This window comes from Chiloscyllium plagiosum, chromosome 17 (assembly GCF_004010195.1).
Source record: "Chiloscyllium plagiosum isolate BGI_BamShark_2017 chromosome 17, ASM401019v2, whole genome shotgun sequence".
In the NCBI taxonomy this organism is placed as follows: domain Eukaryota; kingdom Metazoa; phylum Chordata; class Chondrichthyes; order Orectolobiformes; family Hemiscylliidae; genus Chiloscyllium; species Chiloscyllium plagiosum.
In genome coordinates, this window is record NC_057726.1 from 55727132 (window position 1) to 55751704 (window position 24573).

At 41.9% G+C, this 24573-nt stretch overlaps 1 protein-coding gene across 1 annotated transcript in view; it reads right to left on the bottom strand.

Moving 5' to 3' along the window:
• The window catches only part of LOC122558498 (cholesteryl ester transfer protein, plasma), a 65191-nt gene extending 45928 nt beyond the window's left edge, over nt 1-19263 (bottom strand). Inside the window, exons 1-6 of the mRNA XM_043707160.1 lie at nt 18962-19263; nt 17772-17886; nt 14666-14797; nt 10985-11055; nt 9625-9712; nt 1583-1652 (exon numbers count right to left, since the gene is read on the bottom strand). Coding sequence (XP_043563095.1) covers nt 1583-1652; nt 9625-9712; nt 10985-11055; nt 14666-14797; nt 17772-17886; nt 18962-19091 — 606 coding nt within the window. The 5' untranslated portion in view covers nt 19092-19263. The remainder of the gene's footprint in view (nt 1-1582; nt 1653-9624; nt 9713-10984; nt 11056-14665; nt 14798-17771; nt 17887-18961) is intronic.
• Between the last annotated feature and the right edge of the window lie 5310 nt (nt 19264-24573).

Consider the following 24573-nt stretch of genomic DNA (forward strand, 5'->3'; position numbering starts at 1 on the left):
GCACACAGTGTCACCTTCTGTCAGTCCTAGTATCGATAGGCATTTAATATGACCTATTGTCAGTCCTAGGATCTACAAGCACACAGTGTCACCTTCTGTCAGTCCTAGTATCGATAGGCATTTAATATGACCTATTGTCAGTCCTAGGATCTACAAGCACACAGTGTCACCTTCTGTCAGTCCTAGTATCGATAGGCATTTAATATGACCTATTGTCAGTCCTAGGATCTACAAGCACACAGTGTCACCTTCTGTCAGTCCTAGTATCGATAGGCATTTAATATGACCTATTGTCAGTCCTAGGATCTACAAGCACACAGTGTCACCTTCTGTCAGTCCTAGTATCGATAGGCATTTAATATGACCTATTGTCAGTCCTAGGATCTACAAGCACACAGTGTCACCTTCTGTCAGTCCTAGTATCGATAGGCATTTAATATGACCTATTGTCAGTCCTAGGATCTACAAGCACACAGTGTCACCTTCTGTCAGTCCTAGTATCGATAGGCATTTAATATGACCTTCTGTCAGTCCGAGGATGTACAAGCACACAGGGTCACCTTCTGTCAGTCCCAGTATCTACAGGCATACACAGTTGTCACCTTCTGTCAGTCTTAGTATCTACAGGCACATATTCTCACCTTCTTTCAGTCATAGTATCTACAGGCACACACTTGTCACTTTCTGTCAGTCCTAGTATCTATAGGCACACAGCGTCACTTTCTGTCAGTCCTGGTATCTACAGGCACACAATGTCACCTTCTGTCAGTCCTTGTATCTACAGGCACACAGTGTCACATTCTGTCAGTCCCAGTATTTACAAACACACAGTTATCACCTTCTGTCAGTCCTAGTATCTACAGGCACACAGTATCAACTTCTGTCAGTCCTAGTATCTACAGGCACACAGTGTCACCTTCTGTCAGTCCTAGTATCGATAGGCATTTAATATGACCTACTGTCAGTCCTAGGATCTACAAGCACCCAGTGTCACCTTCTATCAGTCCAGCATCTACAAGCATACGCAGTTGTCACCTTTTGTCAGTCGTAGTATCTACAGGCACACATTCTCACCTTCTTTCAGTCATAGTATCTACAGGCACACACTTGTCACCTTCTGTCAGTCCTAGTATCTACAGGCACATAGTGTCACCTTCTGTCAGTCCTAGTATCTACAGGCACACTGTATCACCTTCTGTAAGTCCTAGTATCTACAGGCACACAGTGTCACCTTCTGTAAGTCCTAGTATCTACAGGCACACACTTGTCACCTTCGGTCAGTCCTAGTATCTACAGGCACACAGTGTCATCTTCTGTCAGTCCCAGTATCTACGGGAACACAGTGTCATCTTCTGCCTGACCTGGTGTTTACAGGCACGGAGCATCAACCTCAATATAATACAGAGAGAGGCTAATCCATCATAAAGGGAAGCCAAATACATATGGTGCTCCAGATGTTTCTATTTAAAAAGCCTGGCACATATAAACACAGCAACATGCCATCCTTTAACAAGAAAATGTTTGAAGCACATTTGAAAGAAATGTCTATGTTTGGTATGAAATGAAATAGGACCACATTTACCTGTCCTTTAACAATATGTCTCAAAGTGAAAGAGACAAAATCTGCGAAGAGTTTTTGGATCCAGTTGGCCCTGGTTAGACAGCAAAATGAATATCATGTGAAAACAATCCAATTACGTAACCACTTGCAACTTATACTGTTACAAAATTAACCAGCAAAAAGAAGAAGCAAGGCGACTAGATTAAAACAATGGCATTTTGAGAACTCATTCCTGGGATTTGGCATTTATTGTCCAGCCCCTGAAAAGACTATCTTTTTATTTTTAGGTATTTTTGATTGTGGATGAAATGGAAAAGTACTGTTTTAAAAACCCCTTTGACACTCTTTGTAACTGCTGCTTGTTTTAGTTTGCACATCAGCTGGAATCAAGGGGTGTGTAACCATGGACATTTGGTGAGCAACAAGTAGCTAGTTGGTCTATGGACTAGTAACCAGTTAAAGATGACCAATGCCTTCTATTTTCTTTTGTATGTACAATATGCATTTCTTACACAAAACCAATCTGTCCTTAAAATGGACAAAGAATCTTATAAAATGGCTCCCAGAAGTCAAACGACTACCCTTTTGGATTTAGTGGGTATTGTGGAAGAAATTATAAGAGATTTTGAAATGAACATTTCGAACAGTTAAAGAAAACTCTGCGACAATGGTTTCCCTGTGTCTGTGTCTCAGGCCTCGCTGACCCACTGTGTAATACCGAAGAGTGATTTACTAGTTTTGAGATCATGCTGGGTGGCTGTGAGCAACCATTTTGTGCAGAAACCCCAGAAGGAACGCTGACAGAAATCAGCAGAGAGGAATCTCAGACAAAGAGAACACAAGAAGGAATACACTTGAAAATCAACTGTTGTTCAGCTAATACAGTCCAGGCAAACTGCAAATATTGTAGCACTAGAATTAGTAGGAATAAGAAACCTCTCTCCCAAATCCTGCTGAATGTACATGTACAGACACTGCCTTCACACCAACAATAACCATTGCAGCTGCTAAATTTTTTCTCTAGGTTCAACCCCTTCACTTCTGAAAGAAATCTTCAAGCAAGCACAGTGGGTGGCACGGTGGCCCAGTGGTTAGCACTGTTGCCTCACAGTGCCAGAGACCCGGGTTCAATTCCCGCCTCAGGCGACCGACTGTGTGGAGTTTGCACATTCTCCCCGTGTCTGCGTGGGTTTCCTCCGGGTGCTCCGGTTTCCTCCCACAGTCCAAAAATGTGCAGCTCAGGCGAATTGGCCATGCTAAATTGCCCGTAGTGTTAGGTGCAGGGGTAAATGTAGGGGAATGGGTCTGGGTGGGTTGCACTTCGGTGGGTTGATGTGGACTTGTTGGGCCACAGGACCTGTTTCTACACTGTAAGTAATCTAATCTAATCAAGTAACAGACCTACAAGAACCTTAGAGACTGTCCTTAATTTCTTCTTTATGAGTACACTTCATCCTTACTCACTTAAAATTTTTGTATTGGTTAATAACTTTATCTCTTTCTTCAATAATTAATGCTGAAAGTTATACAATAAGCCAAACTATTTTGTTTAAAGCACAAAGTTGTGCTGCTGGTTAGTTTTACCTTGAAACATGAAAGAAAAACTAGAAGGGCTACAGATTAATTATATAAATCTATAGTTCATGGAACAAGCAGAAGATATAGCTGTGACTGTGCCATTAGGGTCACCTGTAAACTCCAAGTCACACACAATCCAATTGAAACTATATCACTATTCCCTCACTTCTAAAAAACAATTGTTCATGAATTGTGGATGTCCCTGGTTAGGCTAGGAATTATTGTCCAGGGGGCAGGTAAGAGTCTATTATGTTGCTTTGGGTCTGGAATAATGTAAGCTAGGTCATGTATGGATGACAGATTTCTTCCCCTGACTTTTTACAACAGTGGTTACATAGTTTTCATTTGACTAGTTTTTGTTTTCAAAGCTCCAGATTTTTGTTGAATTCAAATTCTACTGTCTGCCAAGATGGGATCTGAACCCATATTCCCAAAATGTTAGACTGAGGTTCTGGATTTCTAGGCAAGAGTGAGGACTGCAGATGCTGGAAACCGGAGTTTAGATCAGAGTGGTGCTGGAAAAGCACAGCAGGTCAGCAGCATCCGAGGAGCAGGAAAATCAACGTTTTGGGCAAAAGCCCTTCATCAGGAAACTTCCTCACGTTCTGGACTTCTAGTCCAATGACATTACAAATACACCACCAAAATCCTGATACTCCCTTACCAACAACACTGTGAGTGCATCCACACCACATAGGACACATCAGTCAAAGAAGATGCCTTTCTACTACTTTCTGAAGGGAAATAGAGCATTAATAATCACCTCACAAATAAAAAATAAAGTTTCCACTCTGTATACAATGAGGAATTTCAGTCTGAAAGCATTTGAAATCAGGCTTCTTCAACTGTACTTCAGATATTTTTATTAAAATTCATTTAGCTTATCATAAATATAAAATCTTCCATAGATCAGCGCAATCAATAAACTTAACTGAGCATTATTGATTTCTTTCTCCCCATGTAAAAAAAATCAATGTATTATAGAGTGGTAACTGGTGTAGTTTTACTACAGATAAGAAGGGTTTATCAAAAAGCAACATTTTAGTAAAGGTGACTAGTCATCCACCTGTAAGTGGAAAAATCACTGAAAATAACATTTAAGGAATGAACCGTTTGATTCTTTCATCGTTGCATTCTGACGAGTTGCCGAGTAAATAAAATATTTTTAAATGTGACAAATATTATTTAAAGTGTGGAAATTTATTTTCTCCAAGGGACCTTGAGATTTGCTTGAAGGCTTTTTTTTGATATGTGGGGCTTGTTTTCTGACTTTCAGGCACTCCTGCTCATTCTCACTAACTCTCTCATTAAGTGATACAGTGACAAAGTACAATCACCTTTTGTATTTGCATGGAATTTCTTTTGGGTAGTTCCTTCACGAGCTGAATAAAACAGCATATGTATCAAAAATATATAGATTTAATCTTTCAACTTGGAATCCATAAAATATTTTGCTGATTTAATATAAATAAATCTCACATGTTCTGTTTCAAAATGAAAATTCAAACTACTTGGTACAAGAGAATGTACTGGGGATGAGTGTGATATCTGCAAATTTGTTTTAAAAATTAATTGCAAGCAGGTAGCACTTTCTTTGGCTTTGATCCACCAACAGCAAGTTTCTTTCCTCTCCAAACTTCTTTTTAAAATGGCTGCTAACAAATACACCAGGATACTGACCTTCATAGAGCCACCAGTAGAACAAGGGGAACAAACAGCAAAAAAATTGTTTAATTCACATGTACTTCACAACTCATGGGGTTTTTTCAAGCTATTTTTCTTACTGCATTTTCTTGCATGTTCATCCATGCTTTAATGATGATTTGGAGATTGTTAAAGTTCACTTGAGAATGTAACTTTTAGAAAAGGTTTTGCGATTTACATTTGAAAGAACTGAAACCAACATGGTCATTCCAAAAGCTGAGAGACTTAACAAACAATCCAGGTCTTTTTCAATATATAATTTCAGTTACATCATATTGTAAACTTTTGCTATAAATTTTGTGTCTTACAATCTTATACTCCACAACCACCTAATGAAAGAGCAATGTTCCTAAAGCTAGTGCTTCCAAATAAACCTGTTGGACCATAACCTGTTGTTGTGTGATTTTTATGCTTTAATGAGGCAGAGATTGGGACCTTTTAGCTCAGAAGCATCCTAGTTACATTAAAGACAAATACTACTTAATGAAGGTATTAAACTCACTAAATTCACCCACAATATCATCCCGTTACAGTGGACATTGAAAGCCTGCACAAGAATATAGAAAAAGGCCAAGGTTTCTGTACACTCAAAATCACTGAAAGAGGGCATTCAAATAGACTCACAGAGTCATAGCATCGTACAGCATTGAAACAAGCCCTTTGGTCCAACCAATCCATGCTGACTATGTTCTCAAAATAAATTAGTCCCACCTACCTGCATCCCTCCACAGTTCAGTGGTTAGCATTGCTGCCTCACAGCATCAGGAATGCAGGTGACTGTGTGGAGTTTGCACATTCTCCCCATGTCTGCGTGGGGTGCCCTGATTTCCTTCCACAGTTTGAAGATGTGCAGGTGATTGGCCATGGGAAAAGCAGGGTTATAGGGATGGGGTGGGTGTGGGTGGAATGCTCTTCGCAGAGTCGTTGTGGATTCAATGGGTCGAATGGTCTACTTCCACACTGTAGGGATTTTATGAACCCTTCCCCCACTGACATCTCCAGACCCAGCCTAGTTATCCCCTAAGCAAAGGTCCCTACTCCATTTCAGGTCAAGCGACGCTGAGTGGAGCCGCCTGAGAGTCACACAATTGTTACAGACAGGAGGAGATCATTGTGCCAGCTCTCCAAATGAGCATCTCACTTAGTGCCATTCATTTCATCCCTGCAACCATCAGTGTAACTCTTACTTCTTAATCCTACACAGTGTTCTTTTGAAAATAATAATCTCATTCCTTTTAGAATTATTTAATTGAATCTGCCTCCACCATTTTGTCAAGCAGGGTGTTCCTAACCACTCAATGAGTGAAAAATATTTCCTCAAATTACTTGTACTAATTACTTTAAATTTGTGACCTCTTAATTCTTTCATGAGTGGGAAGATGTTCTCCTCATGTACTCTGTCCAAACATCTCATGATTTTGAATACTTCAAACCTGAGGAATCAGTCCTCCTCTCAATCCTTCTGTATCTGAGGAAAACCAACCCACCTTCTCCCGTCTAATTTCACAACTGAAATTCTTCATCATTGGAAGCAGGCTTGGAAAACTCTTCTGTTCTCTCTCCAATGGAAGCTAAACTCCAGCTGAAGCCAAACTGCTGTTTTACACAAGTTCAATGTAACCTCCTCGCTCCTGTACAGCCCTGTTCCTATTGATAAAGCCTGGAATATTACATATGTTATTAACTGTTCTCTCAACCTGTCCTGCCATCTTTAATAACTTGTGCACGTATACACACAGCTCCCTCTGCTCTTTTACACTCTTTAGAATTTAAACTTTTATTTTATTCTGTCTCTTGATAGGCTCTTCATATCAAAATTAATCACGTCATATTTCTCCTGACTGAACTTCACCTGCTATTTATCCGCCCACTCCACCAACCTTTCTATGTCCTTTTGAAGTTCTAAACTATCTTCTTCATAGGTTACAACATTTTCAAAATTATCTACAAATTTTGAAATCGTGCCCTGTACCCTAAAGGCTAGATCAATACTGTATATCAAGAAAAGCAAGGGTCCTAACCCTGACACTCAGGGCACGTCACTCAAAACCTTGTGCAAGCCCAAAATAAATCATTATTTTCTGTGTCGTTTCCCTCAGCCAATTCTGCAGCCATGTTGCTGCCTCTTTTTTGAAATAAGGTAGTCCCAGGGCTTAAAATATTTTTATTTTGCTCCAGAGCAAAAGATTTCTCAAAGGCTACATACTAATTTTCAGGGGCTGCTTTCACAATCTTACCAGTTCCTTAATTAGATGTTACAGTCACTCAGGAACAAATGCTTCCTGTATTTTTATTTACATGGGGCTTTGATCACAAAAAAAAGCAGAACTCGAAGAATATCTCAATATTCCACTAATCATCAACGATCCAATAAACTTAAAGTTATAGCTCACAAGAAAAGCATTAATTTCATGGACACCACAGAATATAAATTGGTGCAAGGAAACAGAATTCAATGATAAACAAGTGCATTAAAAAATACCCAACACACTTGTACATTCAAAAAGTCATTGCCTTAAGCAATCTGCGTGCAGGTTGGTGAGGCTTCAGCTAATCATTCAAATTTGTCTCTGACACAGCATCTGCACCTCCAGTAATTTATAATACGTAAGACATTGTAAGGCGTGATGATAAATAAATGTCAATCTTTATATAATAAAAATGGTGTTCATGTAATAGCATCCAATACATTTTTTCTTCCCATATGGTACCTCCTGAACTCTACAGCATCAATCTAGACACTCCATACATTTACAAAGCATTCATTGCCTCAGACTTAATACAAAGTAGACAGGCAGGAGACTGGAAGAACACAGCAAGCCAGGCAGCATCAGGCAGTGGAGAAGTCAATATTTTGGGGATAACCCTTCTTCAGCAATTCAACATTGGATTCCAGCATCTGCAGTTTTTATTGTCTCTAACTCAGTCTTAATACTCCCAATTAGGTAAGCATTCCTTTCTTGAAATGTTGATCACTACCTTCTCTCCTTTATAGCCCCTCTCCCTCCTTTCAGAATTCTTCCACCTTTTGCAGACCCTATTTCCTTTCTAAAGGCTGTCACTCCTCTTTGCATCCTTTTTTTTAGCTCCTCTCTCGTCTTTCCAGCCCCTCCCTCTTCCGGTGGAGGACTTCTCTTTCCCCCCATCTCCATATTACAGTCTCACAACCAGCCCTCAGCCTTGCTCCCTGGCCTCTGACCTCCCTTCCTATCCTTGCTGACCAGTGTCACTGCACCCGCACAGCAGCCTGGTGGAATTTCACGATTTCAACCTGAGCCCGCAGCCGGTTTCCTTTTTGAGCCCGGACTGCTTCAGCTCACGTGATATTTCAATGAGCAGTAAATCCAAAGGCAAGCTGCTTAAACTCTCTGATATTTTATACCAATGCAGCCAACTCTGCCTGGACTGGATTGATACAATGAATGGAAACAAGTGAAAACCTCTTCTATGCTTACAAAATGTACCCCGGTACTATGATTCACTTACAAAGGTTAAATGACCACCCCGTCTTTTGTGAATAAATAGTTTTTACAGATATTGAAACAATGATATTCCACACAAATGTGTTTGACAAACGCTTTGAATTGCATACAGAATGCCTTTAATGCAATAGTCAGTTTTAAAACTGATCACACAACACATGACATCTTAAGCTTCAGGGCTAGCCCAACTCACCTTTACCTGTGAAGCCTGCGTTGAACTGTGACATCATTGGGGATCTTTTTATTAGCAGGCAAGGATCTCCTCAGGATCGGGTTCAGTGACAGCTTTACACCCCATCGGTCAAGAGATTTAAATAAAAAGGATGGTGCGTAAAAACAGCACTGCACCTATGCGCTGCTAAAGAGGATGGTTAGGTTAAAATTGACCTCATGTCTGTGGAGTGTAGCTAGAACTGACGCTCAGAATTGAATGTGAGAAAGCAAAATGTTGTAACTAAGTGTGCTAACCCACCACCCTCAGAGCAAGCACAAAGGGCCTGTACCACCATAGGGTCTAGTTACAGCTCCTGTTATTTACTTATTATTGTCACATGCACTGAGATACAGTGAAAAGTACTGTTTTGCAAGCTGACCAGACAAATCATACGTCACCTAAGTACATCAGAGTAATAGAACAGATTTTCAATACAACCAGTAGTTATGGTACTTCTCTAGCACTAACCTAAGGCTTGGAGGGTTTGAGCTATAGGGAGAGGCTGAGTAGGCTGTGGCTATTTTCCCTGGTGTAGATGCTGAGGGGTGACCCTATAGAGATTTATAAAATCATGAGGGGCATGGATAGGGTGATTAGCCATGGTCTTTTTCTCAGGGTAGGGGAGTCCAAAACTAGAGGGCATAGGTTTAAGGTGAGAGGGGAAAGGTTTAAAAGGTGTCTCGGAGGCAACCTTTTCAGACAGAGAGTGGTGCATGGATGGAATGACCTGCCAGAGGAAGTGGTGGTGGAGGTTGGTACAACTACATTTAAAAGGCATCTGGGAGGGTACATGCATAGGAAGAGTTTAGAGAGATATGGGCAAAATGTTGGCAAATGGGACTTGATTAATTTAGGATATCTGGTTGGCATAATCAAGTTGGACTGAAGGGTCTGTTTCTGGGACTCTATGACTCTATAACTGAACAGGGTGACACAGTTGCAATCAGACTCCCTTTCAAAGGGTTTTGCAAGTGTAGCAGGTGCCAAGGGTGATGCTTGAGAGACAATTCACTGGATTCTCCACATTTCTGAGAGATTATTAAACAATGCCAGGTCTTTCCATTGGCACAGAAGTTTTGACTTACTCTTTGTCCCTTTGTATTTTCAGTGTCAACTTGTCAAAATTCAGCTGACAGTCGGGGATAGTTACAGCAAATCGCCCATTGTCATAGGCTATAAGAAAACAAAAGTTCATGTACAGTATCATGTCAGGAATTAAACAGGATCCAGCTGCATTTTATTGGCTGTAAGTCAAGACTAAGAGTTTTTTGACAAGACATCCAAAATATAACATAACACAGTTTTTTTTTAACAGTTGCATGAAAACATCTTTTCATGATAAAGTTATAGATAACTGCTGAACCACATAGACAGACAAAGGTATCTTTAGGTTATTTACAAGATGATGTTTACATACAAATAATGGATTAACGTTTGTCAATTGTCTGTCTTATGATCAGCCACAGTATAAAGATTATCAAGAATAAGCCATCTCCAGAAGGGACAAAACAAGCACATGTTCTGCCCGAAGCAGCACCACCCCCAACCAGCTTTATTTGAGATAAAATAGTTGCAGACTCACTACGATCTCTGAAATTTCCTACTCTCAAGGTGAAAAGGCCAGTCACAGCTATTCTTAGTTCTCTTTGTTTACATTGGCTACTTTAACACTTGGTTAACTGTGTTTTTCAATCACAAAGCTCCACTATTTCAAATCTTAACAAGCCTGAGTTCTGCTGACTTACACCACTATGGACACCCTCTCACCGCTTTTCCAAGGCTGTCACACCCCTCTCTCACCCCTGTACACAAGTTTTTTTCCATGCTTCTACATTACAAGCCCTCACCCTATTTTCTCCACTAATACTAGTACCAGAGGTTAAGTCATTCAAATTCAACATCTGCCTTTGACTTGCTTTCTCTCTCCAACCATGAAAAGCTTCCTTACAGCTTTTTCTTTACGGTTTTTTTATCAACCATACATTCAATAGTCCCGTTCTGCAGTGCCCAACCCAACAATCATTTCTCCAGCAACCTCCACCCTTACAGTGCACTCTTCATTGTGTCTGGTTGCCTCTCTTCCACCTCACCCCCTCGAGTACTTTCGACCTTGTGATGGGTAGGCCAGGCTCTGTCCTTCAGAAAGCCCAATTTAGTTCTAACATTGTACCAAGCCCTGGCCTAATCTCTGACTCACAATGTTCTGAGTACATTTAAAATGCTGAGGATTTATGGAAACTAGGAGAGTGAGAATGTGTGACGATGAATTTAAAAAAACACATTTCCCTTGGAAAAAAGCAGAGTTGAACTTTTACAATGGTGTAGAAAAGGTTTAGACAGAAAACGAGACACACATCAACATTAACAGAACTGATATTTTCAATTAATTACATAACAGCAAGACTGAAGGATGCTATTTTATATAACATGAAGCATCATACTCACCCAACATTACGGCAAGATTAACATCAGTCTGTGAATGAATTTCAAAATCGAGTGAATGATTCAGATGCAACCTAAGAAAAAAAATTGGAAAATGCTGAGAGGTATTCAGTCACAGTCCAAGACATTCAGCTCTCCGATGGATGTAATCCCACTGCACAAACCTTGCTACAAAATCACCCCAAAGGTCAGCATTACAGAACACTAACATTTAGCTACCCATCAGGACACAGCAGACTCAATTTCATCAGCATTTCTTCAAGAGTATACAAGTTAACTCTTCCAATGTTTCGAACCTTGTATTTTTCTTCCCAGCACCCATGTTGTGTATGTGTAGGTGCAAGACACAGTGAAAACACCAGATATAAATAATTTCATTAATACTCCACCATCAGGAAAAAAGCACCCATGTGACCAAGGAACCAGTGACAAGCAGAATCCGATCAGGCAGTGCCTATCTGAAAAAACAAGTGGAGGGGAGGGTAGGGACTAAATCATAATAGAGTTGGAGGGGGAAACAAAGCACTCCACACCCCTGTGGTGCCCACCTCCCCCAATGACATCGAGGATGTTGATGACACCGTGTGCTCCTTCTGCAGGGACACCCAGGCCTGAACATAACCACGGAAAAGGGGCACGGCCCGCTGCCTGGACCTGCTAATGGCCAGCCTGGCCAGGCCAAGTCATGCTTTGTATTGGCAACTTGATCATTTTACAGTTCAATCAGCAGATCTCAGTAAAGACAAGCTCAATGCAACTAAGACTAACTAATTAAAAAGTACTTACTAACAATTAACTGATTAAAAAGTACTTAATAACACTAAACATTTATACCTGGAGCAGTGGAAATGGGTTTCAGGCTGTTTCTCAGGTTCATACAGCCATTTCACAACCTTTGCTGAAACAGGGACAGAAGGCAGGCATAATGGAAGTAAATGGCACGAAAACTAATGCCCCATTGATAACAGTTATGACAAGCACTGCAGTCATCTGAATGAATGCTTGTGTAAGTGGATGTGACCCATCCATTGCTAACTACCTCACCACTGTGTGTGTTTTTTTTGCACCAGAAAAGCAGATACGACCAAGCACTACCAGTTATTAAATGTTTTCATATAATTATACTTTTAAAAAGGAGGAATAGTAGCTGTTTTAACAAGGTCTGTGTTCATGAGTTTCATCTAGTGGGAACTAGATGAAAATATTACATGAAACATTCCAGAAATAATTCCAGAGGTCTGCCAAGGAGGTAACTTTTCCATTTAAATGATAGGGTTTACTACTATCTGCAGTTTCGAGCATCCACGGTAGTCTTGGAATGTATCACCAAGGGATTAGAGTAGATTAAATTCCCTCCGGTGTGAAAACCGGCCCTTCGGCCTAACTAGTCCACGAAGAGAAACCAACCGAGACCCATTCCCCCTAACTAAAGCACCTAACTCTATGGGCAATATAGCATGACCAATTCACCTGAGCTGCACATCTTTGGAGTGTGGAAGGAAACTGGAGCACTGGGAGGAAACCCAAGCAGACACGGGGGACATGTGCAAATTCCACACAGATAGTTGCACCCTAGCATCATCGCTGAGCTGTTGTTGCTGAGCCTGTCAGATGTGAGAAACTTGGGTTAATGACAAGGCTTGCCATTTTAATTATGCAGCAATTCAAGTTTTTTATGTTGCTGTGCTTGGTAAACACTCCATGCCAGAATCTCCAATAATAGCAACAGGCTGAATAACATATTTTCTAACCCTGGATTTACAATGATCAGAACTCAGTGTGAATGTTTAACTTGCATGAAGGCATCGGACAATCTAACTGCTTTCTCAAAGCAATTACATAATAATTTATAATTGTTATTATCTTAAAAGATTAGTGTTACCATCCATGAAGGGAGCTGTCAGGCTACCATTGATCCAATATAACCCCTTCCTAAAACTTGATACTTTAACACGTGCATCTCTGAATCCACAAGATTATTCACTACACTGCACACTCAGTTTGATAAAATGCCAATTGAGACATGTCTATTTTCTACAGTGTATTCAACAGGGAGTTCTTTTCTTTGTGTTTACTCAATTTCATTTTACAAAGATGTTTATCTGTTTGAAGGATGTTATCCTTAAAATGCTAGACTAGTCCTTGACAACTTTTATTTCCCAGATCCACGTTAACACAATACCAAAACATAGGGCTAAATTTAATGTGTGCGACGTTGGTCCCTACCACTGGCCAGCAAGGAGTAGTCCTGCTGCAACCATTCTCAAAAACCCCGAACTGGTTCACTGGCTATTAGTTAACTGCCTGATATCAGAGCTTCTGTCTTTTTAAGGGCAGTGATCCATTCCACATCCAAACATTCTGTCCCAGCAGTTCCACTGGGAATGCTGGTCACTGCTTGGATTGTGACCAGTTCCAAGATGGAGGCATTCCATAGTTAAGGCATGTGGACTGGGCTCCAGGACCAGTGAGGCAACACTGGGTATAGAGGGCTATTATGGGGGTTCAGGGCAACAGAACCTTTCAGTAGAAGCAGACTGACACCATAATAAGACCATAGGTCATAGGAGCACAAGTAGGCCACTCTGTCCATCAAGTCTGTTTTGCCATTCAATGAGATCACGGTTGATTTGGTAGTCCTCAATTCCACTTTCCTGCCTTTGCCCTATACCTCTTGATTAAAAATGTTTCAGATTTATCTCAGTATATCTCAGCCTTGAAGATACCTAATGACCCAGCCTCAACAGCCCTTTTTGGTTCAGATTCCACTGATTCATTACCTTCTTGAAGAAGAGATTCCTCCTCATCTCTGTCTTAAATCAGCAACCCTTTATTCTGAGATGATGCCCTCAGGTCCTAGACTGTCTCACTGGGAAAAGAACCTCTTCACATCTGCCCTTGTCTAGTCGCCTGAAAAGTCACTTGGAGAGGAGTCCCTGTGGATCAGAGGTAGCCTGATGTGGCTTTTGATTGATTGTTTAAGGGGCTCAATCGACCTCTGAGCAGAAAGACTTTTTTCAACCCTGTCTTTAACATTTCCTCTCTTCCATGGGATTCAATAAATTCTGCCCCTACCTCATCCATCACATCACAGGTCACTTTTACATAAATAATGAACAGTCCTCCCCCATCTCCAGCAAGAATTTTAACTCCCGTCATTTTCACCCAGACAGTGGTCAGGCTGTGCAAATCTCTGCCACGGAAAGTAGTTGAAGGCAAAACTTTGAATGTTTTGATGATGGAGTTAGATATAGTTCTTAGGGCTAAAGCGAGAAAGTGGGCACAGGACACTCTGAGTTGGAATATCAGCCATGATCACATTGATTGGCAGAGCAGACATGGCCTACTCCTGGTTCCATTTTTCTATGCTGTTTTCTAACATTTCCTTAATCCACTACCATGTTCTCGAGCACTGGACCAATGGGAGAGATGTTTTCCCATCCCCCTCTCAACTTGAACTTCTCTCATTTTGTTCTATAAGAAGTGGATATAGTGCCTTTGTGAAAAAATACAGAACTGAATTAGTGGTTCACCTCTGGACTTCATCTTTGGTTAATGGAGTGGAACGGTGGGTCAGGCAGGGAGGAAATAATATATATCAACAAATTATTCTGCAGAAAACCACATTTTTGTCTGGCTATAACTCCAAACACAAAGATTGCTCAGTTAAAATTGAATACTTGCAGCCAGTTGGAGTATGCATATTCCATTGTCCCTTCAAATGCAGCAGCCACATTTTGGATAGCAATTAGGATTCCTTTCTCATTACTGAGGTCGACATCACTCCTTTCAACAGACATGTTGTTTATCTGCAAACTCAAAAAACGCATGCAGAAATGTGATTTTGTAAACACCTGTAGTTGAAATGACAACATTATGTACAAGTTTCAGTGTCCCTTTTAGTTCGAGTTTTGTTACCATATAAATTTGGGGAAATTTGCATGTGTTCAATTCAGAGCACATGCAATAGCCACCAACATTCATTCCAGCACAGTGATAGGTTGGTGCAGATGAGAGTCTGGGAAACCAACTGTATAATTCAGCTTGGTCAACCTTGGCTTTGTAATGTCTGTGACAGCAGGTCACATGTTCAAGCTGCACTCCTGAACTTTAGCATATAGACTCTTAGACTCTTTCATCTGCACCAACCTATCACTGCATCTGCAATAATGGTGACGTTGAAAAGAACGCAAACTGTTATAAATAAGTATGGAAGAAATAGTTGATCAAGATTTAATTGCTATTTTGTAAAAGTATATACTGATGTCAGAGCTTTGAGAATATTCCTCATGTAAGTGTTGGGAGAAAGCCGAGTAAAGTATGTTTGAGGGTGGGTGCTGGGGGTCTTGCCTGCCCTGTCATGCGATGCTACTTATATCAGAGGCAACACTGAGTAATGTAAGCTGTAACCCGACAGCAGTTAGAGGCTATTCTCTTTTCTCTCTTTATATCCAGAAGTGTTATGACATTCAACTGAATGGGTTTTTTTTCTCATAACCAAATCACCAGTGGTATTTTACATCTATATTACCCACCATCATTAAATTGCCCATGTCCTGAATGCAAAGCCTTTCAAGAGCAGTAAGGGCCAGCAAAGGTGGGGGAAATGTTAGGGAGAGAGGGAGGGGATTAAATCAAAATGGAGTTGGAGGGGGTGAAAAAGCCTCCTGCTGCTCCTGTGATACCCAGCTTTCTCCAAAACAATTAGAGGCTATTTTAAGTTTAGAGGCAGTGACTTCCTAAAAAGTTTCAAACTAACGATTCCTGCAATACCTGATATTTCTCAAGGGCTCTTGTACCACCTGATATATCTCAAGGCTGTTGTAGTTCTTGTGGCACAGTGTAGCATCCTTCACATTGATAGAAGGATTTTGTGGTAGTGGTAGTGTCCCTAGCTCTTAGCCAAAAGGTCTGTGATCAAGTCCCACCTGCCTCAGAGGTATGTAAGAATATGCTTGAACAGGTTGCTTAAAAATATCCACCTTGTGCACTGACCATATTCCAACTTTGCATTTGGCTGCAACAGAAGTGCTGTGTGTTTATTGCCTGATATAATAGCAAGGTAGCAGCAATGTAACCAGTTTGGGTGAGATATCAAACCCATTAGCCCCCTCAGACTGATAATAGAAGATTCTAGGAGAATATGTAAGGAGCAGTAGGCTTCACCTATCTAACATTGACCAATCTCAACAAAAATCAAATTTATTGGTTATTACCTCATTGCGATTTATGGGACCTTGTCTTACACGTTTGGCTATAAAATAACAATGCCTACGCATCCAAGGTAATTCATTGACAGATTTGGTCCTTAAAGGACCTCCAAGAGGATATGATGTCAGAAAATGAACTACGACTACACAGTGAAATATTTCAATTTAAAATTTATTGTTTTCTGTACATTTTTTGTTCTCGTATGGGATGTGAGCATCATCTTTTGGTTTTTGGTGGGATTGGTCCATGTTAGATAGGTGAACCCCACAGCTCTTGAGATATTCTCCGAGAGCCTTCTCTCACCAGTCTGAGGGGGAAGATGGGTATGATATCTCACCCAAACTGGTTACTTGAGAAGGTGATGGTGAAGTGTTTACTTGCAACACTGCAATCCATCTGGGTAGGTACGCCCACAGTGTTGTCAGGAAGGGAATTCCAAGATTTCCACCCAGTGACAGTAAAGGAATGGTGATATAATTAGAACAGTGTCTAGGCAGGAGGCAAATTCCCAGGTAGTGGTGCTGCCATGAGCCTTGCCCTTCTAAGTGGTAGATGTTTGGAAGGTAGTATCGGAAGAAACTGGGTAAGCTGCTTTAACACATCATGGAGGTGGTACACACTGCTGGCACTCTATGGTGATGGTGAAGGAAGTGTACGTTTTAGTTGGTGGTTGAGGTGCCAATCATTGGTGGCCCAATTAAGTATCTAATCAATAGTTGTCCACAGGATGCTGAGGGTGGGAGATTCAGTGATGGCACTGCTGTTGAAAGCCAAGGATACATCCGGCATAAACATATATTGCTACTGTAGCCTGAAAAAAATGATTTCACTATGTAGCATCCGCCTAATTATTGGAGCAGCCAGGTTTGCTCAGTGGGCAGTGCTGCCTATATCCTTATGGGATAGAAGGACCTTCACATTAATATATCCCATTCCAGTCACTTCACACATTTGGTTTCAATCCTGTCCCTGAGGAGGAACAACCCAAACAATTGGCTGCTGGGAACTGCAGTGGGTACAGACAGTGCAGAGAGAAACTCCAAACTGTAAGTGGAGAAATTGCAAATCCCATGATCTGCAAGCAATTGACACCTTTAAAAAGGAGCTGAATTAATACATTTAAAGGATGGTGACTGAAGTGTAGAAAGGTATTAACAGCACTGCTTAATTCTTCCCCACTCCACTCTTCCCTAGTCACCCTCAGGAGGGACTGACGAAATGTAAAGTTGCCAGTCCTTAAGGGAGGGATCTGGAGACAATGTGATGCCAAAAATAGACTTTGCACAAATTAGGGCTAAAACAGAAAATGAAGGATCTACTCAGAACACCCATGAGAAAACAAAACATAGACTGGGCACAGATTGGCCAAATGGAGTATTCTGCACCTTTTTTTTGTTCTTCTAAGAGTTGCAACATACTTTGCATCACTAATTTCAATGTCTCACGGTACTCAAAGTTGTAGAATCTCAGGCAGGATGGCTTGCTAACAGAATGTGAAACAATTCATCAAGATTTGCTGTTACTAAACTCAAGATACACACGGCAGGCTGATAATTTAAAGGCAATTCAAAAAGCTTACTTTTTAAAGCTGTACGAGACTGAGCCTAAAAGCAGGATGGAGGTCTTCCCTTCTATGTCAGGGAATGAAGCGTGTCGAAAAGTGGCCTGGATTACATCACTGGTTTCCTGGTTGACTGGAAGAAACAGAGTTTGAAAGTCTGGTTTAATTATTTGGAGTATTCTCCCAGTTCAAACAGCCCTATCATAAACACCATGCCAATCTAAGCTCTGGAGAGGTCAATCGAAGTGTCTTCTGTTAAAAAGCATTGTCACAATGATTGATCCCAATGAGCAGGAGAGTTGAGTGACATTCAGCAACATTAAGGAAGCATTTTGAGAACAAAATCTCAAATTAGAACCCTTCCAGTCACTCAGGCAGCACCATTTACAATATAAACCTGAGCACCAAAAAATGTAAGAGTAACTCAAGGGGAGGGGATGATCTAGTGGTATAATTGCTAGGCTATACATCAGAAGAACAAAAAATGCTGGAAATCACAGCAATTTCTACCACTTCTTGTTTTCAGTATGGATTCCAGCATCCGCAGCAATTTGCTCCGATTAATCCAGAAAGCCAGGAATGTTCTGGGGTGAATCCTGCCATAGCAGGTGATGGAATGTGAATTCAGTATGAACCCAATGCTGATGGGGGAAAACCCATCTGGTTCACTAATACCCTTCAGGGAAGGAAATCTGCGGTCCTTACATGGTCTGGCCCACAAGTTACTCCAGACACCTAACCACCGTTAGGGATGGGCAATCAATTCTTGCTTGGCCAGCCAGTGGCTGAATTAACTAACACTCTCCTCAAATCTCCAGGAAGTTGGATACCTTTGGCATGGTAGCCAGATGACCTACTCCTGACCTTGAGCCCGCATTGGCACATTGTAAAATAAAATAACTGGTCACGAATCCTTAGTGAACATTCGGAAGTAAGGAAATTCTTTCGCTCTTTACGAAGGCTGGGGTATGATCAATGAGCTGGAAGGGTTCTCGAAGCAAGTTGAAAACAATAGTGTCACTGAAACTGAGCACTAACTTCCCAAACCACTTGCTCAGCGATAATAAGCGCCTCCATTCATCGGCAAGACTATGGGGCTTCTTTCGGTGTATCAGCGAAACGTTCAGATCAAGTCATTATCAGGCAAAGGGTGGGCGGAAGGCCGCCGTCTTGATGCTCTCTTTATCCCCGAAGTTATGGGAACTTACATACTAGCCCCGCTTCCTTGGTAAATCTGCAGACAATCCCCGTGTTGGGAATAGTTGAAGCCGGATCGTCGGAAATTGAGACCGCAGCCAGGAATGCAAACACTGGGGTGAGCTGCATCCACAGAAACATATTTCCAGTTCAACGTGCCGCGATGCTGTGGAACTTGATGTCACCCCTCTTGCTATGTATCTTACACAGTGGAATTGTGATCAGTCAGACCACACTCAACTCCCAATGCAGGGACATGATGCATTTCCTACATGTGCATGCAGAGCAAATATCCTCACTTGTCATTTTTTTTTAAATCACCTTTTGACCCTTTTTCAATAAACATTAACTGCCCGCCATTCGATTTACTCCTTAAAGTAAACTGAGGGCAGAGCCAAAATCGTAAATGGGTTTCGAAACCAAATTGTCAGTTACATCAAATGGATTCCGCACTTTTCCTTGGTTGAAGTTTATCAAGTGTTGACAGGGAGACCGTCCTTCTCAGCAGCACACTCAAGCTCTCAAAGCTGGCTCCAGAGTTCTGAATGTATCTTCAGGAAGTGAAAAGGAAACCAAGTTATTTCTCATCAACTCAACAGAGCAATTCACCTACAATCAAGAATCAGGTTGGAGAGAGAGCCGTCCACTTAGTTTCATCCCTCAGAATTTTTTTTTAAACTTGGTCGCCATGGTGTTCTGGCTGATGATGGGAGGCTTACACAGCACTTCAAAAAGTCAAAGGACTCCTTCAGTTGTCCAGACTGAGTCAAACCAATAGCTGGGAATGCTAACCATTTCTGAGAATACTTTTCCCTTCTATTTCAGCGAGGGAAACGATTTCAGTTCCCTCACCCATCCTATAAAAGTGAAGAGATTGCGCCGTTTCCCATCAGGAGGGGTGCAGAAGGAAGAGTTACACACCCTCTTCACTGTTGCGAGGGCCATGCCTGCATGTTGCAGAAAAAAATCTTGATTTTTTTTCACCATAAAAGGTCTATCTTAATACAGAAAGGTGCATTGAAAATAGAACTGGAGTAGGCCATTCGAGCCTGTTCCACCATTCAGTTTTGTGTGTGTGTGTGTGCAGGTGTGAGACACAGTGAAAGACACAAGATGTACAAATCTTTGCTCAATTTCCACCACCAGGAAAAAGGAAACACCCAAATGGCCAGAGACAAGCAGTGCCCTTCACATCAAAGGGCAATGCTGTGTGATCAAACAGTGAGGGGGAGGGCAGGGATTAAATCAAAATAGAGCTGGAGGGGGAAATAATACACTCCACTCCCTGTGGTGCCCAGCTTTCCCTGAAAATCTCAAAGGTGTTGGTGGACACCACATGCTCCTTCTCCAGGGACATCCAGGCTCTGACATACCCACGGAAGAGGGGCAGGCTGTCGGATCCTAACAACCCCCTCCACAGCCCGCTGCCTGGACCTGTTTATGACCAGTTTGGCTAGGCCCAGGAGTAGACCCATGAGGAGGTCCTCTGACCTACCCTCCCCGCTCCGCACCAGATCGCCAAATGTTGTTCCACTATTCAATATGACCATGGCTGATCATCCAGCATAGTTCCTGCTTTCTCCTCCATACACTTTCTCCCCCATACACTTTGATCCCTAAGAGCTATATCTAGCTTCTTGACACCCATTCAATGTTTGGCCTCAACTGCTTTCCATAGCAAAGAATTTCTCCCTGGGTGAAAACATTTCTCCTCATATAGCCTATCTCATATCCTTAGACTGTGACTGGAAATAACTATGAGGAATGGGATCAATTGAAAAGCACAGTATCCATCTGGAAAGGTAATTGGATTCACGCATTCCCAATTTTCCTTTCCTAACAGCATTCTCAGGGTCCCTACACTCTAAGAACTGCAGTAATTCAAAAGGCAGCTCCCTCGTAACTCCTCCAGACAATTAGGGATAGGCAATAACTGCTGGTCTAGCCTATAATGTCCACATCCCATGAAGGAATAAAATAAATGTTTTCTGGATTCTGAAACCACACCCACAGCATGTCCATATTGTCACCATTACAACACGTCTGAGCTTTAGTGCACCTGGATCTTGAGGCAAGAACCATTAAACATCCTTAACCAGCTTGACTGGGAAATGTAACTCAAAGTTGGGATTTAATGAATTGCTGGCTGGGATACACAAGTGACCTTATTCTGCATTCAAGTTTTAATCTAACTTCAGGAACTTCAGATGAACTTAGCTTTTTGCCCTGTGATGAGATTGACCAATCCCCATTCTACCGCTCCATTATTTGGACACAAACTGAAACTTGTTTACAAAGGCCAACTTTGGAACCAATGCAAAAAGTTCATTCAGTATTAAGTTAGTTATGCTTGAACTGGACCCATGGCAAATGAAGTTCGAATGGCAGACACAAAATGTATCTGAAAACTTTATTTTCCCTGAAACATCCCATTTCTAGGTCATCTAGCTGCCTTGGATGTTTAAATATTGTAACCAGCGTCACGTCTACAGCTGTCATATGTTTTGGAGCTAATTCCAATGTTTGTATGTGAGCCATTTATATTACGTCCAATCTTTAAGATAACAAAATCTCAAGCTCTTTAATTTCAAATGTAATGTTGATCTTGCTTTTGTGGGCCTCCTGTGCAGTCGTACCCTTGTATGCCTTGCTCTCTCTAGTCACCCTATGATCTGTATGTCCATTTGTTACTGCACTGGTCACAAAACAAGACTTTTCACTGTACTTATGTACGTGTGACAACATTAAATCAAGTCAAAGCTCTGAAGCGTTTTCATTGCTTTTGCTTTTCTTATGTTGAACGTTGTGAGAACAAGTCAGGAATAATTCAAACCTACGCATCTCAGGACAACTGCCCGGATGTAAGAACGATCATATGGATGTGGAATCTCACTTTTTGGTGTCAGCAAAGGACAGCATTTTATGTTGCCCTGCCCACAGCTTTAAAGACAGGGGGGCATGCAACTTCCAATGGGCACTGTGCCACACAACAGACTCTCTGCAATTAAACATTTGGTGGGAGAATCATCAGGCAGCTTATCCATCCTTGGGGCCAATCAAAGCCCTTCATTAGCAAATTAATATAGATGTAAGGGCCTCATCCTATGATGAGAAAGTGAGGTCTGCAGATGCTGGAGATCAGAGATGGAAATGTGTTGCTGGAAAAACGCAGCAGGAAGGGCTAATGCCCGAAACGTCGATTCTCCTGTTCCCTAGATGCTGCCTGACCTGCTGCGTTTTTCCAACAACACATTTCCATCCCTCATCCTATGATATCAAGTATTTTATCTGTAGGGAGGGTGGAGGGGGGCAGTGACGTGCCATACATGAAGCCTGATAGCATTCTCAGTCTAGGCTGGTACTGGGAAAGGGGGTGAGGCCTTCCTTAACTGGCCCACTGGGCCCAGAGGGGACTCCACCCTGATCATCCATTACCCTAATCCCCAACCAACTGGTCCCAGCCCCTTTCTTCACACCCTTTACTCTCCAGCCCTTGGTGATACCAATCCCCTCCTCTCCACTCCAGTATTTACCTTCTGCCTGGATCCTGGCTTCTTGATGGCCAGAGCTAGATACATTTTCAACAGGAACCACTATTTCCAGTGATGCGGCTAAAGTACAATTCCACCAATCACTCAGCTATAACTAGATGTGGACAAGCCTCAGTTCATGTGAATTAGTGGCTAACAGTACTTTGGGTAGCACGGTGGCTCGGTGGTTAGCTCTGCTCCCTCACATCCCCAGGGACTCAGGTTCGATTCCAGCCTCGGGTGACTGTCTGTATGCAATTTGCACGTTCTCCCTGTGTCTGCGTGGGTTTCTTCTGGGTGCTCTAGTTTCCTCCCACAGTCTAAAGATGCCCTGGTTGGGTGGATCAGCCATGCTAAATTGCTCCATAGTGGGCAGGCTAGGTGGGGTAGCCATGGGAAATGCAGTGTTAGAGGGATGGGGTGGATCCAGGTGGGATGCTATTTGGAGGATCAGTGTGAACTCAATGGGCTGAATGACCTGCTTCCACTCCATGGAGGTTCTATTCTATCATTAACTAGCTGTACAGCAAACATTCAGAGGAGTCCTCTTTGACCAGGCCCTGAATCTTTAGCCGGAATGCCAGTAACCAATACATTTAATACACCTGCTCCAACTGCCTCAACCACACTATAACCATTCTCTGGGTAAATAAATTTCTCCTGAACTTTTTATTGGATTTATTAGCAATGCTCTGATTATTGGCCCCATGTTTTTCTTTCTGTCACAAGTTGAAGCATCTTCTGTATACCTACCTTATCAAATGCTTTCATAATCTTAAGTTCTCTGTCAGGTCGCCTCTCAGCCTTTGCTTTTCTAGAGAAAACAGCCCCAACCTGTTCCTGAAAGGGTTCTGAAATAAATGTATAAGAGAGAAATTGTCAAAAAGATTCTAAATTTAAGGTTTGTTCTTCTTTTACTTTGTTTGATTCGATCTGATCAAAGTAGACCGAGTCTGAGAAGTTTATGGCAGAATTTCTGATCAATTCATGATGATATACCATCAAAGAGGAATTTCAGTCATGAAGGTAGATTGAAGAGGTTAGGGATATTTGAGAAGTGAAGGTGAGAGGAGATTTGACAGATATATTGAAAATCCTGAGCATCGGGGCAATGTGCATAAGATCAAGAAATGCAATGGCACAGGTCAAAAGTAATTGACATAAAAACAAAAGCAACGTCGTGAAATACCTCCTTGCACAATGTGTGGCTAGAATTGGGAATGAATGGCCTGAGAGTGTGGCTAGAGTCGGGAATGGACAACCTGAGAGTGTGGCTAGATTTGGGAATGGACGACCTGAGAATGTGGCTAGAATCAGGAATAGATGGGCTGAGAGTGTGGCTAGAGTCAGGAATGGACGGCCTGAGAGTGTGGCTAGAGTTGGGAATGGACGACCTGAGAGTGTGGTTAGAATCAGGGAATGGACGGCCTGAGAGTGTAGCTAGGGTTGGGAATGGATGGCCTGAGAGTGTGGCTAGAATCAGGAATGGACATCCTGAGAATGTGTCTAGTAAAGGATTGCTTATTTAAGACAGAGATGAAGAAGAACTCCTTCTCTCAGAGGGTGGCGAACCTGTGAAACTCTTTACTGTAGAGGGCTGTCAAGGTTGGGTCATTCAATATATTTAAGTCTGAGATAGTGGCTTAGTGGTCAGCACTGCTGCCTCGTAGCGCCAGTGACCCAGGTACGATTCCAGCCTTGGGTGACTTATCTGTGAAACTTGCATGTGTCTCCCTATGTCTGCATAGGTTCTTCCAGGGGCTCTTGTTTCCTCCCACAGTCCAAAAATGTGCAGGTTAGGTGGATTGGCCATGCTAAATTTCCCATTATGTGTAGGCTAGATGGATTAGCCATGGGAAATGCAGGGTTACAGGGATAAGGTAGGGGAACAGGTCTGGATGGAATACTCTTTGGAGGGTCAGGATGAACCTGATGGGGTGAATACTCTGTTCCCAGTAGGGACTCTATGACAGATTTTTAATATTTAAGGGAATCAAGGGTTATGGGGGAAAGGCAGGAAAGTGGAATTGAGGATTATCAGATCAGTCATGATCTCCTTGAATGGCTTGATGAACTGAATGGTCTAATTCTGC